Source organism: Mycteria americana, chromosome 5 (genome assembly GCF_035582795.1).
Source record: "Mycteria americana isolate JAX WOST 10 ecotype Jacksonville Zoo and Gardens chromosome 5, USCA_MyAme_1.0, whole genome shotgun sequence".
NCBI lineage: Eukaryota > Metazoa > Chordata > Aves > Ciconiiformes > Ciconiidae > Mycteria > Mycteria americana.
This window is the reverse complement of record NC_134369.1, coordinates 31,745,385-31,764,058: the sequence shown is the minus strand read 5'-3', so window position 1 is coordinate 31,764,058 and position 18,674 is coordinate 31,745,385. Positions and strand designations below refer to the sequence as shown.

Below are 18,674 nucleotides of genomic sequence, written 5' to 3'. Positions count from 1 at the left end.
ATAATTGGAGTTACCTCCTAGACTGGATGTCATCGTATGCCAGCTGGTAGCCATGTGAGAGGGTAAAAAAACCATGTAAATTTGAAAGAAAGAAGCGAGATATCTGGACACTGGAGTAGAACTCTGCTGCCCTGTGCAGGAAAGGAGAAGGATGTTCAGGAACCAGAACACAGTTTATATTGCCTCATGGTGACAGATGAAGTTTGTATGGGTATAAGGACCTTAAACTACTTTGTTTAACTCCATCTTGTTTGGAAGGGACTGTTGTATAAACTTCAGATGTTCATATAACTCCTAAAAGGTTGAAGCTTCTAGAAGTTCAAGATTCTGGACTTTTTGGGGAAGTCACACTGAGAAATGAAGCTATTTAAAGCACCTGTTTCAAGAGTGGTAGAACTACAGTTTCCTGTTGCTTCTAAAGGAGAGCTGGTGTCTAGCACTGAAAGGCAGAAAGCTCCGTGCAGCCATGACAGGAGAGTTTCCCATCTTCTAAAGCAATGCTTCCAAAAAGTGCAGTAAAAATAAGCAAAGTGAAAGACAGGAATCAGAGAAATGTAGAAACATTTTCTTAAGTGGCATGACAGGAAGGATGAATAAGGAATAGGGCATAAAACAGGCCTGTTTGTGGCTGTTGGATCATCGAAAGGATCCAGTTTCTCAGCCCTGAGCTGGAGGGTCAGACATAGCAGCTGGAAGCAAAGACTTAGTAGGACGCAAGGAGAAATGGAGCACCTGAGATGGATCACAGAGGAGGGGGGAAAACACCAGGAGAAGTGGTGTCCTGGTTTAAGAGAAGGGTAAATATTGATTCCCATGCCACTCTTTCAACCCCCTTACAGGTCAGTGAAAAGTTGTTCTATGGCCAGGCTTTGGTACCTCACTGAACTCAGGCTATCCCTCACACCTGTCTCCTGTCCTAGGTGGCATTGGGGCCCTTATAGGAAACTCCAAGTCCCACCTTTCTTCCCATATCAGCCTCGTGATGTTGCTGCTAGAGCAGATGGTCCGGCCACTGCCATGGGATATGACATGTGATTTAAACCCAGGATCTCAAAAAGAAATTGTGTGTTATTCAGGTGGTCTGTGAGCTTAAGGTGCTATTGAAAGAAGAGTGCTTTTGCATCCACAGGCTTTTAGTAGGTTGTGGTCATAAACGTTGTCAGATGCTGATGGGCTCATTGATTCTAATTGTATACGCCAGGCATGTCAGAAAGCACAGTTTCCTGGGATTGTTACACAGCAACTGACTCATGAGGTGGCCTTTTTCTTCATTGGTTTTCTTGTGTGACACACTCCCATGGCTTTCGAACTGCCTCAGCTGTTTTGTCTTCTCAGTTATGAGCTTTCTGTCTTGGGCAAATGGCAGGAGCTCCAGGTACTCCAAGTCATTTTTGGATTGCTGTTTTCCCTTATCTGTCTCCTTAGGTATCTACAAGTCCCCAAGGGCTCTTGACATCCATTTCTAGTAGCACAAGCACTCTCATTTTCAATTTTCCATTGATTGATATGTCAGCCCATGACAAGCCATGCTTTGCTGGTCCCATACTCTGATTTAACAGTGCTGAATATGGACTCTATCATTTTTCATTAGTAGGTGCTTTGTTATTTTGACACTGCTTTCTACTGACCTGTTGTACTGGAAATAATGGGGACTTGTAGTGACATGCCTTGTACGTACTCCACTGAAAACTGCTAAAACTCATGTTCATTAAAGGTGTCCTGTTGTCAGACATTACTAATACAGGTACTCTAAAATACAGCAAGGGTAGTACTGACATGCACAAATGACTCCTGTGCCCTGGCAGCCAAGAGGGCAAACCGCATCCTGGGCTGCATCAAACACAGCATAACCAGCCGGTCAAAAGAGCTGATCGTCCCACTGCATTCAGCGTTGGTGCAGCCCCACCTTGAGTACTGTGTGCAGTTCTGGGCCCCGCAATTTAAGACGGATGTGAAGGTCCTTGAATGCATCCAGAGGAGGGCAACAAAGCCGGTGACAGGGCTGGAAGGCATGTCCTATGAGGAGCAGCTAAGGACTTTGGGGTTGTCTAGCTTGGAGAAAAAGAGGCTGAGGGGCGACCTCATTGTTCCCTACAGCTTCCTGAGGAGGGGAAGTGGAGAGGGAGGTGCTGATCTCTTCTCCCTGGTATCCAGTGATAGGATGCGTGGGAATGGTTCAAAGCTGTGCCAGGGGAGGTTTAGACTGGACATCAGGAAGCATTTCTTTACTGAGAGGGTGGTCAAACACTGCAACAGGCTTCCTAGAGAGGTGGTCAATGCCCCAAGCCTGGCAGTGTTTAAGAGGCATTTGGATAATGCCCTTAATAACATGCTTTAACTTTTGGTCAGCCCTGAAGTGGTCAGGCAGTTGATCTAGATGATCGTTATAGGTCCCTTCCAAGTGAAATGTTCTGTTCTGTTCTAATATATTTTCTTCTACATGGGAATTAATTTGATAGTCTGGGACAAAAATAAGTTGGTTTTCTCCCAGCCAGCAGTGACAAATGTATGCCTACTTTGCTCTGGGGGATTACTTTTTCCCCCCCCTTATACCACCTACACCTTTACCACTCCTTCTGGCCTACGCAACAAGCATAACAACAATTTCCTCAAACTTGCCACTTACCTGAGGCCGGTGTGAAATATCATTGGTCCTACTTTTAGACTTTAAATCCCTAAATGATTCTGTGCATGTCCTTTTTAACACTTTTTTCTCTGATGCCTGAGGATTTCATAGGCATTGAAACAAAGTCACATTTAACAAATTTAACCCTTTATTACCTAGTATAATTTTAAGGGGTAAAGCCACTCTGTTACCTATTATGAACCATTTGGAGCAACTAGTGTTATCTGTGGCACTGGCCACAATTACTTTCTGCAGGGGTTTGCCCTCAGCAATGTCTGCAGCAATCAAAGTTCGCATTCTGTCTGGCACCAGATAGATACTTTTTTTGAAGAGGTTGCATGTGTAACAGATATAAAATCTAGTTCTGGATATTTTTGCTTCATAGTTCTTTTGTCAAGTACTCCAGAGACCATGTGTCTAACCATCATCAGATCTTGCTTAGTTTTTATGCAACATTGCAATCATATATTTGAAACCAAAATACTTCTGTAGTCTTTTTGCTTGTGGGAAAGGTTAGGTTGAGAATTGCCAGGTCCCTTAGGCTGTAAAGAGTTTTATGATCAGTTTTAGCTCACACAGTTCTTCCATGCATGAAGACGTGAAGCTTTAATGGCTATGGAGTAAAGCCAAAGCTTCTTTCCTTTATTTATGTACACTAACACCCAATTTCTTTTATGGATAACTGACTGCTTTCCAAGTCTGACTATACAACTTTGAAAAAATTACCCATATTTTCAGTAGAAGAACGTGAGGAATAGTTAATTTTGCACTTAGATACCATATCTCTGACTGGGCCATCTTTGGTTAATGTCTTCAGATTTCCAGACTGTTTTGTAAGAGTTAAATCCTACGTCTGTTAGACAGTTTTGTAGAGCAGCATTCAGCATGCTGAGGCAGGTTGACTGAGCACACATTTCTTTAGGTACTTCGTGTTTCAAATTAATCTCCTCATCTTAGTGTGGCCAGTCTATATCATCCTGCCACATCCACCTTGCTCTGCTGGATATTATTTCCATCATAAGGAGTTTGCATGGTATTTGTTCAGCTTTTGCCCTACAGCTTGTTTTCCATGCAAGGTTTATGAAGTCTCTGACTGCATTTTCCTCATATTTTTCTTAGATAAAAATGTCACGATACAGACTTTTCTACTGTATATGCTATCAAAAACGTGCTGTATCTTTCTATGAATTGCACAGCCCAAGAGGGAACAGTATCTCTCAAAGGTGTTGAAGCTAGGTGAACATTTGCTTTGCTTTGCGTCCCGTGTAGAAATGCATTTGGTATCAATCACCTCTCCAGTGTTTTCTTCTTGTATGTGGGGAATATTTTCCACTGTTTAAAATTTTTGTCTCCTGAGTGTACATGTAAGTGAAAACTCCATCTTTTTTTCTGGCAGTGATTAGACCCCATTGCTGTAGCTCTGCTTGCTCTGCAGGCGAGTGCTTCGACCTCATCTCCCTTCCGTTCTGAGGAATTTTCTTGGTAGCATGGTGGGAACTTGTCTCGCAACCCTGATCTGAACGTTTTTGAGATGTTACAGGGTTAGATCAAGGTTCTGTGCTGCCCTCTGTGTTGTGTTTGCAACAGTGGACAATAATGGATGCCTTCGGAAGAACATAAGAATAGGAATAAGCGTATCTGCTTCCCTCTCCTGGGCTCCAGCAGGTTGTTCCTGAGTTGCTGAGCCAGAGTTGGTATCATTGTTTAAGACCAGCAGGTTTTTCAATTGCTGGTATCCAGATTCTGGCAGATAGCTTGTGCGTTAGTGCCCAACTTAAAAGCATGTAGTTGTCACAGTTGCTTCCAGACTGACAGTTCATTTCTCTGCTGATGCAGCATTGTCCATTGCTCCTAATTACTTCTACAGAGATTTCCGCTGAATTAGTGGTGTTGCTGTCATTCCCTTGTTGTTGTTGTGTTTTGTTTCTTGCTGTGCATGCTCTTGTACAGCTTGCAAACCGCTGCTGAGTGGCATTTGGTTGTAGTTCATGCACCTATTTCCAAATGCTGGGCATTGTTTTGACTTCCATTGTTTTCTCACTCTGCATATCTTCTTGTGTTTTTCATTATGAAGCATTTGTTTTTCCTGTCCCTTATCTTTAAAATCTTTGATTTCCTAGAATATCAGCTTTTTTCTGGATTGGGTGACTTCCTTTGCTTGCCAGATGTGGATTACCTTGCTGAGGATTAACTGCAGACCTTCCAGTAGACCAAGGTTTACTTTTCTGAGCCAGGACTCAAACCCTCAAAACTGGCTAATGAGCCAGTTGGTCAGAGATTAGTCACCTCCTCTTCTGCTTTTACTCTCTGCTTAAAAGCATCACACGCATCTATTTCATTTTTATAGAATGCCTCACATTTCTGTAATGAGCCTCAGAATTCATCTGTCTTGGCCAAACTAACTGAAAACCATGGAAAATATGAACTGCTTTAAAACTGAGTATTGTCAGAAACACTGTTATTTTTTCTGTCTCTGCTGCTGCTACTAGTTCCTTGCAGATACAGATTTTTTACATTTCTGTTCACAGGAGGGTTTAGACAAGTATAGAAATTCCTGAGGTGCCTCTACCTTTTTACCAATTGGAGTAAAAAATTACCTGCTTTGCAGTCCCAGAGCCTCAGCCAAGAAAGTTATTTATGAAGAGATGGAAAGCTGGCAGCCTGTTTTTTTTTTTTTGGTCTTGAGTAGGAACACACGCTATTCTTGGTCTATTACTTTGCTTAGGGGACAGTTTATATAAACTTAGTTAATAAGCAAGCAATAATGTCTGTCTTTCTTGCTACCATACTTTGGTAATTGATGTGGCCATAGAGGAAAGCCTCAGAAATATGTGTTCTTCCAAATCATGCAGGTTGTGTTCAGAAATATGCTTCTCTAAATCTGTTGAAAATGGCAATATGTTGCTGAACAAAGAGTAAATCCAGGGATCCAAAGATATGGTTATGGTACAAAAGCAAATTCTACCCTTGAGCAGTGCATACTTTTCATAGATATCAGTGGAAGATTCACAGAAGGTTAAGTAAATTCACTAAATTTTTAGTCTAATCTATGACCCACAATTAAAAATGGAATGCAGGCCTCTGCCTTGAAAGTGCCAGATGCACCAGTCCTATCAGGGCTTTAATTCATGTCAGGTCCAATTTTCTCCAATGCCTACAGTGTGAATGGTATTTTACTCAAGACTCGGTTACTACCTGTTAAATTCATAACAGTTTCCAGTCTGAATTATTGTAGCCCACAGCCACAAAAAATTATGCTAATTTGGACTAAAGCACTCCTAATCCAGAGTAAGGGTATCCACATGGAGAATTTATCAGAAAGAATGTATTCTGATTATAAAAAGGATAGCTGTTTTAAGATAAACTCCCTGTGAAGGAAAAACCCACATGCAAACAAGTAGAAGGCAGAGTGAACTAATGTAATTGAAATGCTGATGGATCAGAAGAAAAAGGAGTTTAACAAGTAAAGTCTTTAAAGAGCGAATGCACAAGCTTGCAGGCAGAGCACCTACGCCTTACCGTGTTGCAGGTCCCTGTGGCTTGTCTCACCGACTGAGGCTGTCTTGCTCAGGAGTTAAGTGGTTATAAGTGAAATTAAGGAAAGAAAGGCGGGTATCTAGGCTGTCTAAATAGGTCTGATTTCTCTTTCAAGGCAGTCAGTGAAAGGACTTCCAGGCCAGGGGAATCTTCTCTATCATCTTAAATACGAGCTGAGTTTGGCCCAGGCAGTGCATGTCTTGTGTGTGTCATTGAGGCAGCTGCAAGGGAAGACTGAGAAGGGGAAACAACCCAGTAAGATGCTGAATTCAGCTTCTCCTAGTGAATACTAATGCCTAAAAAAATTATAGATGGATGTGTTCATGTCTGAAGCAACTGCCTTACGGATTTGCTGATCGTGCAGGAGCGGTATGCAAAAAGGGAGGAGGAGGAGGGAAGGAAGGGGGGTGGCTCTAGGACCCATGCGAGCCCTCCTGAGCAGGAGGTGGGAGTTCTCTTCCAAGGCAGCAGGAGCCCGAGCCCAGGCTCAGAGCTCCTGCGGAGCCCGCAGGAGGAGTCGGGCTCGTCCCCTCCGGAGCCGCGCACCCGGCTGCGACTTGCCCGCACCCCGCGGAGCCATGACCCGGCTCCCACAGCGGGTGCTGTGGGTCACCGCTGTGGGTAAGTAACTTGTTTTTCTTCCCCCCCTCTCCTTGTGGTGCAAACTCCCTCTTATGCCCAGGTACTCGGACTTATTTCATTGCCCGTTCCCTTCTACCTTTAAAACCGGTAAAGCGTTATTTTCAAAAGAGTGGGGAAGAAAGGAGAGGGGGGAGAAGGTACTGGCATGAAACATATAGGAAGTGGGTGACATATGGGAAGATAAATCTTGATGGTTATTGATTCTAAGTAAATTTCGTTCACTGAAATGACTAGGTGATCCGGAGTTTTAGAAAGGCTGCTGCTGACCGAGGCTCTTCGGCTGGAAGCAGGCACTGTCGTGCAAGGGTTCAGCATGAAATTAACAGCTATACCCCAGGACCATTTTGCTTCTCTGATTAGTGGATTGCTTTCTCTGGGCCTGTTTTGGAGAGGTGGGAGAACGTAATGCCCCAGGAGTAGTGAAGGTTGCTTACAGGAAAAGGTGTAGTTTGGAGAAGATGCTTTGTCTAAGGAGAGAGATGAAGGAGACAGATAAAGGGAGAAGAAGGTATCGAGGCTATGAAAGATGGAGTTGTGAGCTCCCACCTAGAGAGTGGTGCTCAGGCTGAGTTTTGAAAGGAATCTTTGTGCTGCTCTGACATTGTCAGCTTTGGTTCTGAAATGCAGCAAGAGGAATGAAATAAGAGTAGGAGAGAAGGAGGGAGATGTTAGGAGGGAAGCTGCAGCGATAGGAGAGCAGTTGGGAAGCGGCAGCATGCACGCAAGCAACGATGGGAGAAAGTAGGAATGGCACACATTTACTACATGTGCACAGTGGCAAGCAAACTCGTTATGAAAATAAGGAGAGAAAAACCTGTATCAGGACATGCTGAACTTCTCAGAGAGCTGAAGTTACAACAGTACCCCCAGTGCAGAGACAGGGACATCATCTTGACCCTTAGACAAGGAGACATTTCTGTATTTCTTCCTGGAACAAATCGTATTACTTCCAGGCAGGAAAGGAGGTAAAGCAAACAGGTTGTTAGGCGCTACAGCTTGCTCTTGCTAGTGTGGTGAAATTCTCTGTCTCTAGCTAAATGCTGAACCTGTATATATTTTCTTTTATGTGAAGACACACTGGGACATCAGTTTTTAAGCAGGTTTCATCATTTAGTTCTATTTACAATTGAATGCCAAGGCACAGCACAGAGTTTTTGATTTCAGGCTTTTTCTGTCCTGTTACTCCTATTGGGAGGACGTTGCTTTACTATCAAAGGGTCCCAGGGCAAGTATACCCCATGCAAGCAGAGTGTGTCCCCCCACAGCTTCAGTTCTCATGGCATGTGGTCTCATCAGGAGCTGCTAAGTATCATCCTAGTGTTTTTTGGTGGAGTGACTTTCAACATGCAAGTAAGGTTAGTGTAAGGAATAGTCATTATATTTGCTATATCTCCATGTCTGTGATTTGAAGCATGACTGTATTAGGACAGAGATTAAAAAAGGTGTGTTTCAGAGAGAGCAAGTAAAGAGCTAAATGAAAACAAACATACATTTTACAATCTCTGTCCAGTCTTCTGCCAAAAATAATCTCAATCACCCAGGGAGAGACTTGGATTCATGAGCATTTAACTGTGTAGCTGCTGTCACAGTCTTCACATGGGGGTTGCTTGTCTCGCTGAGTTATTATGGTGAGCTCTCAGACTCTGCAGTCAATTATTTTAAAACCCGCTTGTGTTTCCACTGAAGAACTTTTCCTGGAGCATATTCTTGGAGTGGCTTTACATTTCCTTCTTTATTTGGAAAGCCCAAGGTCTTGGTGATGAGGGAATTGAATTTACAGGTTCACTTTTCTCTCCTTTGTTTTACTGGCTGGCATATGCCTTTCTAATGAGCTGTATCCTAAAAGGATAATTTCAGAATTCCCATCCATTGAAAATTTTTGGCACACCAAAACACTGGAGGAGGTTAGAACTCCTTTTGGTGCAAAAATTAAGACTCTATGAGAAAATTCAGAAAGTTGTAGAGAACAACAGCGGAAAAAAAAAACTCAGAAAAAGAACCCCAAAAACAACAACAACAAAACGAGGAACGGACTCAGTGCACAAATGTGCATTGTTCGGTGTCAAAGCAACTTCACAGTAATTCAGAAGCTGAGGTTGCACACTAGCCTCAGGTCTCAGGAGATGGCTAGGAAGAAGGTGAAAAAAACCACCAGAAGAATGTGTGGGAGAATCTTCTTTTTATTTTAAACACCAGCATTGCTTTGAGTCTTCATATTGGATGATTTTCCTTTGATTACTTGAGCTTGGTGGAGGGGGTAGGTCAGTCCTTTTCTCCTCTACGAAAAACTGGGTCGTGCTTGGTTGGATGTTGGGCTCTTGCCTCTGGGTGTGGAGGGCAAACTGTCTGCAAAATTACAGCACAACATACGTCCCGGGCAAACCTCAAACACCTTTCCAAAAGTGCAGTCATGTTTATTTCATTGCTCAGTGTTTAGCTATTGAGTATAACCACAGTTCTTGAGATAATATTAGTAGAGGCATTTTGTCAAGTCTTTCTTTACAGCTCTTTCCAATACTTGTAGTAGAGTTGTCACAGAATAGGGTATGTTATGTTTAATTTCAGCCTGAGGAATGGTTTTGGGTTTTGTTTAATCCTTTCTAAGGCAGAGAGGCATAGGGAGGTTGATGGCAAGTTTAGGAGTAAGACAGCCAGCATTTTGTTTGTTTGCTTGTGGAATGGTATATCAGCATGGCAATGGTGAACGCCCCATTCCTGGATGCTACTTCCTCCTTGCATTTGTCTAACAAACTGTTTTCAGAATCCCGGAAGGTTTTCTTCCTCTCCCTGGGTTTGTCTGCGTCTCAGAATTGAGCTATCCTGTTTTACAGAGTGAGTATAAGCTGGTTTAAGTTTAATCATTCCACACATGCGTGAAGATGCTTATATCGGAGTACCTCATTTTGTTGTAAGCCAACTTAAAATAAACCAGTGCATCTGTCTCACTTGGACAAATCTTTACTACTTTGTGTATCCCTTTATCTGCCTAGAGGAGAGCATGCCAAGAGTGGAAGGGATGGGGCCCTACATTCTCTTTTGCCTCTTCATTGAAGAGCTTCTGTCTTATTTTCTGCTTCTTGTGCCTACCTCTGTTCAGTTAAAGTAGCATACAGGTACAGTAGTGGTTTCAGTATTTTCACTTAAGTAGTTCCAACCAGGACAGCACCAAATGATCCTTGAAATTTGTCTTAAGAGTTAGGTCCACATCCTTTACTGTGCAAATGACAGCATATCTACGGATACTGTGGCCAGTCTGGATATGCAATTGAAGGCACTATGACTGTCACTGAAAGTCAAACATTGAGAAGACGCCTTGAAATAAAAAAAGACAGTTCTTTTTAAGTCACAGACATTACAAAGTTGAGGACCCTTTGAAATACAGTGGAAAAGGATAGGATAGATATATGGGAATCCCACAGTAAGGGAGCATGTGCAGACAGACACTGGGGATTTGTAAACTACATCAAGAGGGAGGACTAAGGTGGAGGAGGAAGAAATCGGGTAGTGAGCCATGTGTACTGTTACTTTAGAGCTGAACACAACATCTTGTGATCAGCCATAGAAGAAATCCATCTTTCTGTCAGTCTTCCGTAGTTTCACAGTGTCTAATTGGTTCATAAGATCAAAGTTGGAGAAAAGGATGCCCCGCTCCAGACATGTTACAAAAGCATTCCTCTCCCGCGCCCCAGAGCCGTAAACAGGCACACAGGAGGGCCCCTGTCTCCAGCCTGCTTGTGTGTGTCATGGGTGCGTGCTGGCTGTGCTGGTGTGTAGAAGTGCGTCTGCGATGTCTGTGACTAGAGTGGAGAGAAATTTTCACTTTGGATTAATTTTAGTGAAAAATGCTGATGTGGTGACACTAAAATGCTTTATAAAGTGGTCTAGGTTTTGAGCTGTTATGTATGGAGGTTTGTTTTGTGTGTGCACCCGTTAGTTCATACTGAGACATTCAAATGAGTCTAGCTGCTTTAATGTTTTTTTAATTCAAACTTTTGCTTAGAGAAGTCTTTTATTCAAAAATCTTAAATCTTTATTTAAAAATCTTTAAACATGATTTAGTATCAGATGTTTAGTTTTGACATCAAATGTTATAGTTCAACACTCCCCGAAGTCTGTTAGCCTTTGCAATTTTATAAAGCTTCTGAAAAATTCCCAGGTTGACCTGTGACAGTTTTTCTTTTTTAATTTCTTTGGCCTTGCCAGTAACTTGGAAAATCCTGTATTAAAGCTGCTCCGTTGTCTTATAATACCACATACTGATTTGTACCAGGATTTGTGCATGCAGGTGGTTGTCCTCAGGCTGATGTTCATTACTGCACATATACACAGTGGTTGGTACCGTTGTTTGTAGCTTGGTATTGGATCGAATTCCTCAGGAATAAAGGAAACAAAGATAACTGAACTTTGTGCAAACCTTTAGTAAAAGCAGAAGCACAAAGCAGCTGCTGAGAGGAGAGGCAGGTGAACTCTTTTCAGAAATAAATGGAGAGGAAGGAATCCATGGGGTTCTTAGTTAACACAAATTGACGGATCTCTATGGGAGTACAGTTAACAGCAGTGCAACATCTTGCCTTCTGTATCTGGAGACTCTGAGACTCTTACGAGTAAGCATGATTTCTATATTGAATACTTAAATCAGAGGAGGAAAATAATGACATTAATTATGTTAATTAATTGGATCAGGCTTTTCCTGTCTCTCAGCATCAGTCCTTCCTCTTACAATTCCTCTTCCTCCCATTCCATTATAATTGCTCCCCGGCTTCTCTCCTCTCCTGGCATGTAACAAACCCAGTGCTTTGATGTGGTCTGCTATCAGCAGGACGTGGTACACAACGATGAAACCCGTGGCAGGTAGGATAGCAGGCCAGCTTGGAAACGTGGTGAGTTGAGGTGTTTGATAAGAGGTGACTTGCAGCTGGTCTGACAGGTGTGCTCTGAGTGAACAGGGAGAACCAAGATCTCTTGTGAGAGTGGTGACAGATCACGCCGGTGGGTTATGTGGGCGCAGGAGGAACACGTAGAGCCTTTGGTTCAGATTGTGACTGGTTCAGCACCGTTAGCGGTCGGAGGGGCTATGCCTGGGCAATGCCAGGTTCCTGCCTTTTTATGCCCGATGTGCAAGAGGGGGAGCTCAGGGTGTCGGACCGTTACAACTGAGCAAATGTGCCGTCAGGACCTCCCCGGGTCTCTGCACTGCCTGAAGGACTACAGCTCCCAGGTAAGTGGCAGGGCATCACTGAAGCACTTTGCCGCCCTCAGGTGTGCTGCTTCGAAGAGCTTTCCTCAAGGTGGTATATCTCTACACTGCAACTTCTTCCAGTGTGTATGATACCAGCACAACCGTGCACATGAAGAGTAATGAAAACAGAGAGAAATGACATAAAAGCAAACAGAGATGACCTTCAGTCTTCCTCACCTAGCAAAAGCAACTCTGCTATATGTACTGAGGAAATAGAACTCAGAATTTCAGTAAGATGCTCATCCACAGGCCAGGTTTTATCTTTTTAGGAGAATTTCAGGTTGGTTTTCAGTATGTGCTCCTTAACATAAAGCTGGCTGGAAAAAACACGAAACTTTACACAATTCTGTACAACCTTTTCTTCCACTTGTTGGTGAAAAACTTGTTAAGATTTCTAACTGGCTTTATATTTATTTTAGGCAATTGGACTACGTGATTGTTGTAGGTCCCCTCCAACTGAACTATTCTATTCTATATGAAGGAAAGAAACTCCCTGACAATGACACTGAATGAGTTTAAAAAAACCAGAAGAGACACCTGTTGACACAGCAGGCTCATCAGAGTTAAAGGTAGTCAAGAATGAGACTGAAGTATTGAATTAAAAGCTGAAGTCTTTCTAAAAAGCACAGATCTATCCTTGCAACTCAGCTTAACTTTTGCTCTATCTAATGGGAGAGCCACGTCTATTAGTAAGACATCACAGATTTTCAGCTAATTGGTATCTGAAATCCCATAAGCTTTGGCATATCAGCCAAGAATGATGCATTTATTCATGCATTTCAGTTGCTCACTTAGTGGTTTTTTTTCCCCAGTCTCTAGCACAGCATGTGTTTGAGGGCATAGACAGCCAAACTTTCTAGGGTTAAAGCATCCACACCTCTCCCCTGTGTCTGTGTTTATGGAGATACATATTTATATATTAAAAACATAGGAGCGATAAAGTAACTGAGCGAGAGCCACACTAGGAAGTGACATGGAAGGATGTGATGATGTTTCGGTGCACAGAATAAAGTGCAGAAGGTGAGAAGTGTCTGTTCCTGCATTGTCATGGTGAAGAGTTTTTGTGCTACCCAAAAGCCAAACAAAACCCAAACTGGAACTTTTTTCCTGCCTTGAATCAGAACTGACCCAATAACGGCAGCTGTATTGGAACCTCAGTGAGAACGGAATCCGACAGGTTACTGGTTCAGAGTCACAATTTGCTGAAATCTTGCTTCCTACAGCAGAGATGCTGTCTGCATGGGAGCAACCTCAAACCGTGCTGGGCTTCTGAGCAGTTTTTGCATCCAGCTTCTGCTTCCCCATGGGACCCTCACAAGCGCCTGCTTCCATGCAGCGAGGCAGAGCTGGTTTGAGAGGCTCTGTGGCTGTGACCGAGACCTTTTTCTATGTGCTGAGGGTGAGCTCTGAGTGCTCGGGCACTCCCGTTTGTAGCTCTGCCTCACAACTTCTGCTCCGCTTTCTTGGCCTTAGGGAGACAGGAGGAAACTGTGGGGATACACGGAGAGGATGGGAGGTGGCCAGGGCTGGACAGAGGAGCAGGGTGGAGGAACTCTTTTCCAGTGAAGACCATGAGCCTAGCCAGTGTGGTTTGGGATTACCAAAAGAAGGGTTCGCGGTTGTCAGCCTGAACCTGAGCAACCTCAGGCAAAGCTGAGTTCAAACTGGAACTGAACTGAAAAACTGCTCTGCTTCACTGGGTAGTTCATTTGGCAGTTTTGCAGACCCTGGTGTCTTGACTAATATTTTAGACAATGTAAGGAGCATGGATGATTATGCTTACACGCTTCTAATACCTTAGATGTCTTGATTTTGGGGGGATTTTTTGTTTCTGTTCTTATATTTAACTGCAGTTTTAATTTTCCAAGTATCTGCTATTTATAATTTTTTTTCCTACTGAGCTCCGAGTGATTAATATGTATTTGCTACTTTGACTTCAGCAAATAGAATCATAGAAAAGCACGACTGCTTGAAATTTCCTTGGTCTTTAACATGTTTTTAGAGTTCGCTCTATGGCATTTTGATGTATACTGTGCTGGAGTCCAGATCTCTTTACATGAGTAACACTTTTAAAGTATGTAATTCACAACGGGAGCATTTTCTGTGTTTACAGTCACTATGGGAGCCCGAATAGTATTTAAAACCTCTGAAAGAAACTTTCTTTAACCCCATGCAGGCTAACGGTTCAGCCTAGATTTTAATGAGGCACTGGACTTTCTGAATCTTATAAGCCTTGATGGTATAGTCATTGCAGAATACTTGCTATCACCATTTTTTTTTCAACTTTCCTGAAGTCCGACATACCTCCTGGCCCTTCAAGATCTATCAGGTTCTTAGAAGAGTTTAAACTTTGCCAGAGTTCGGCAAATTGTGTTTGTCAGTCTGTTGCAATCGTAGAGAAGAAATTTGAAAGTCAGTAACATTTATAAAAAATAACCTTGTGAATTAATTATAAGCAAAACGAGGTGAATAAGCCAAGCTGGCTTTTATTTAGTTATTTCGAAAGGGCTTGTATTCTGGCTATTCAGGTGGATAGAAAAATGAAAGACTTATGCAGATCTAGCTCTTTTCGTCTCATCTAGAGCTGTTCTAGATTGGTCTGATTAGACCCAAGCATTTAGCTTCTCCTCTAAAAGCTATTTTAATTTTTGATTTCCTGATAAGTTTTGGACAGGGCGTAACTTTTTTATTTCTTCCCTCCCCACTCTAATGCCCAACCATTTTTTTCCTCTCTTGTGTGCCTTCCTGCATATATATCCATGAAAATTAATGAAAGGAAAAATCTGGGTTTTTTTTTTCCTGATGGAGAATAATTTTTTACACTTATTTCAGGACCTGAAAAGATATGGAAAAAAGCTTTACTTTAAACAAACTGTATTCCACACTTTCCTCGATGGATGCAGTTATCCAAAACTGTACAATACTCAGCAGTTGCTTATGACTGTGATAATATTTTAAATATATATTTAATATATAGATTACCATTTGACAGGGACTTATGTGGCATGTGTCTGTACAGGCTATCAGCTATGGTAGATCTAGCTAAAGGTTATTTTTTAATTAAGCTTCAGTAGAATTTGCATTCACTGCAGTACCAGAATACATGCGGAATAAGCTAGAGAAGTTGTTTCATTACTGATAGAAACTGCTTTGTGTCTGCAAGAAGGAGGATTGACAAGAAGCATCAGCCCAGTTAATAATGTTACTGACATTCTTCCACTGAGAATGGTGGGGGGTGCCTTATGTCAAGTAAATGGAGAGTTTCAAACGTTAGAAGTGCTGATTCTTCTGCTGGATTTCTTAGGGCTCTTGAGACTGAGTGAACGTGAAGAAGGTCAACGCTCAGCGATGGTTTGGCTCAGCTCTCCAGCATTCATGCCCACCTTGACCTCTCCTGCCGACCCCCAAGCAGCAGCATGGTCTCATCTTAGCTGTGTCAGTCAGACTGTAGGGGTGCTTTGAAATTATCTAGGTTAAAAGCTAGCTTTCTTTTTTTGTAAATCATTTCAATGGTCCAGTTGCAGTGTGGCCCTATACAGCTTGTGTAGGTACAATTGAGGAGATGTCCTTGCTGGGCAAGGACAAGAAGGGAGTCAGTCTCTCAGTGGGGCCAGAGGAGGAGGGTGGAGGGAAGGAATTGTTTTGGGAAACTCTTAAGCTGTTGGGTTTTTTTCTGAATCTCTCCCCCCAGTCATTGAAATAAGTGTCTTGTGAAACTAACCTGTAGGGTTAGATACCTGAACTTAGACTATGAGTACACCCTTACCTAGCTTAGTGATATCTGCTTTCCATTCTCTTGCAAGGAAGCAAGTGCTTGATGTCAGCCTTATCAGCTACATGTCAGTGAGCTGACAACCTCCATATGAATTTGTACCACTGTGAAAATACCTACAATCCTGTTTTACTAAATAGAAAAACATTTTTGTTAGCTATCTAGTTCTGTTTATGACAATTTATTATTTTTCGACCTTGTTAGTTTTTTGGCATCCAGTTATCAAAACTTTTAACAGTTTTAGAGGACACAAAATTCAGACTAGTAGTCTGAATCCTATCATTGATGCTACAGTACTGGGGAATAAGAGGTACACCATGTTGTGTGGCCTTGAAGTCTCCTCTGTGCCCTTCAGACAAAACAGTCTGTTTTCAGCTTTGACCCATACCATGTACAGTCTGTTGTTAGAGGAGGTGCTCTGAAACAATTAGGGATAGGACTGAATGTGTTCTGAAGGTGGAGAGCTGCGGTTTACATTTATCATCTAAAAGGGAGACAGTAAAATAGTTTTGGGCCCAGGCTTAAATTTTATACGCAAAATGTTTTATAAGCTCTAGCATGCACAGAAGTGCTCCCATGAGTTTTCAAAAAAAGGTCAGCTACATCTAAGAATAGTCTTAAGCATGTCCTTTTATTCTTGATGTCCCGAACACACAAAGGAGCAAGAAAGAAAGCTGGTGAGAAGTGACAGCTGAAAGTACCTTGCTTAGTATTTCTGAGCTTGGCAAAGGGTAGATGTATAGCAAGCACTATTTTTCTGGTACCTAAATTCTCCAAGCTCAGGTTTCACATCACAAGATAGGGTTAAAAATCATCAAATTAAAACAAACATATTTATGAGCCATCTGGTTTCTGAGTCTTTCCAGTTTGTGTTTGCTATCCTGGGTAACTATTAAGCAAATTTTGTTGCTGTAATTTTCATGTCGTTACATGGCTCCAGAAACTACACGTTTAAGAAAAACACTCTAGAGAACAGAATTCAGAATAGAATTATAAGCACTGGCAGCACTGGAGACATTTGTCATTCTTTCAATCGTTCTAACGTACTACTAGAAGTAAATGTACAGAATAAATCCATTTTTCCTTTTAATGGGACTTTAAGTTACGCAAAGTGAACTGGAAGGTTGTATTGTCTAGCTCTTTTGCAATATGGTAAGGGGAGTCAGATTTCCTAGGGCACAAGCTTTCTGTATGATTTGGGGAAGGCTATTTAGTCTTCGTGCCTTAAACCTTATCCTATTTTACCTATTTAGCTCCCTTATTCAGATGTGGTGAGACATAAACCACAGTTCTAGTTCCTTGAAATAGATCCAGTGCACAAAATTATTTTTTTTAGCTTTTTTAAATGAAATGTGATTAAGGATAATCCATAATTCAATTTCAGTGGAAATTTAAATGTGTTGCTTGGGAAAAAGAAAAAAAAAGTATATTTATTCTTTCACATTGAATGTTGGGTTACTGATAAGAGCTTTCTGACAGCATTGGCTTTTCTATGGGTGGAGGAAACAAAAGTGTTCTCCTTAAAGGTGTGTATTAGTATTGCTTTTCCATAATGTATCCTTATCTGCTCCTGAGAAGGCACAGTGCCAATGAATAGATGTAAAATTCCCTCTTGTTTCTCTGATGACATGATTGATGTTCTTCATGCCAGCTCGGTCATTTGTGACACTGAGTCAACTTTCAGAGTATAGTTTCATCTTAGGAAGAAAGAGAGGAGAGCATATAGCTATAATTGCTGGGGTTGGGTTTCTAGGTGCAACCAAATGCTGGTGCTATTTGAAAGTAACGTGTTTTGTGAATGCTAACTAACGTACAGTAATCAGCTTTCCTTTCTCCGTCTCCCTCATCTTTTTGACAGAGCTGTATGCTGAACATTATCAGTTGTATTAAAGTCAAATTTGTTTTTATGGGTCTTGGAAACTTTCTGACTATTTTGCCAGGTGGGCAAAGCTGTTCCCGGTCCCCTGCACCTCATTAGCCTTACTGCCACATCTTGCTTTTTCTCCTGTGGCTTGGTATCTCTTAGACACAGTGGACAGGAGCACCTGGCAGGTTGAGCTCCGTGAAGGATGCATCGGTGTCTTTAGGTCTTGTAAGAAGTACACAGCTTGTTTCTCTGTTTCTGTTACTCACACCTGGCATGAGCTTTAAAAGAATGCAAAGCAATCACTTGGTTTCTCTATGCCTTTAGTTTCAAAGCCCAGATTCTTAGATGCATAAAGAGGAAGAAATAAGTGTATGCAAAGAATAAAGTACACGTTACTCAAGGTGAGTGTCCTTTGCAGGCAAGCATTGTTTGCAGCAGCAGAGAATGCTAGCCATGATGCAAGGAAGAGATTTGAAATCTTGGCTGCTGAACTGTTAAATACCCTGCTGAAATTTGTGCTTAGTTTCACATTCCACCTTCTTAGCGTCCTCTGAGTGTTTGTTTGACTGCTTTCCTCTTCTGGAGTCCAGCTGGCGTTGAGAGGCTCAGCTGTTAGGAAGCCCATTTGGGAGTCTCAGCTGGCACTGGCAGACTCCACACGCTGCTGGAGCACGTGCTGACAAAGTTGTGGTCCCTACCTTGGAAGCTGGCAAAAATTTCTAGCTGAGGATGTGAGGAAGATGTTTGAAAGGTGTTTGACTCTCTCCTAGAGCTGACAGGGCCATGCTGGGGGGATGATAGTAGGGGTAGGTGTTTGTCCACCTTCACTGGTACGGTAACCACATCTCTTCTTCAGAGACGCAGGCCTGGGCACTGCACTCTGTGCCCTTGGCGTGTTGGTGTGGAGGTAGAGCAGTGGCCACGACTGCCTTCAAGCCGAGTGCAGGCCTCCCTTGTGCCCAGCACGCTGCAGCCCGCTCCCTTGCAGCAG

General features: G+C 42.4%; 1 protein-coding gene across 1 annotated transcript in view; it reads left to right on the top strand.

The window, feature by feature from the left end:
* Positions 1-6,628: 6,628 nt before the first annotated feature.
* Positions 6,629-18,674, top strand: part of LTK (leukocyte receptor tyrosine kinase) — a 97,435-nt gene continuing 85,389 nt past the window's right edge. The window contains exon 1 of the mRNA XM_075502744.1: positions 6,629-6,784. Within this exon, the coding sequence (XP_075358859.1) occupies positions 6,742-6,784 (43 nt within the window). The 5' untranslated portion in view covers positions 6,629-6,741. The remainder of the gene's footprint in view (positions 6,785-18,674) is intronic.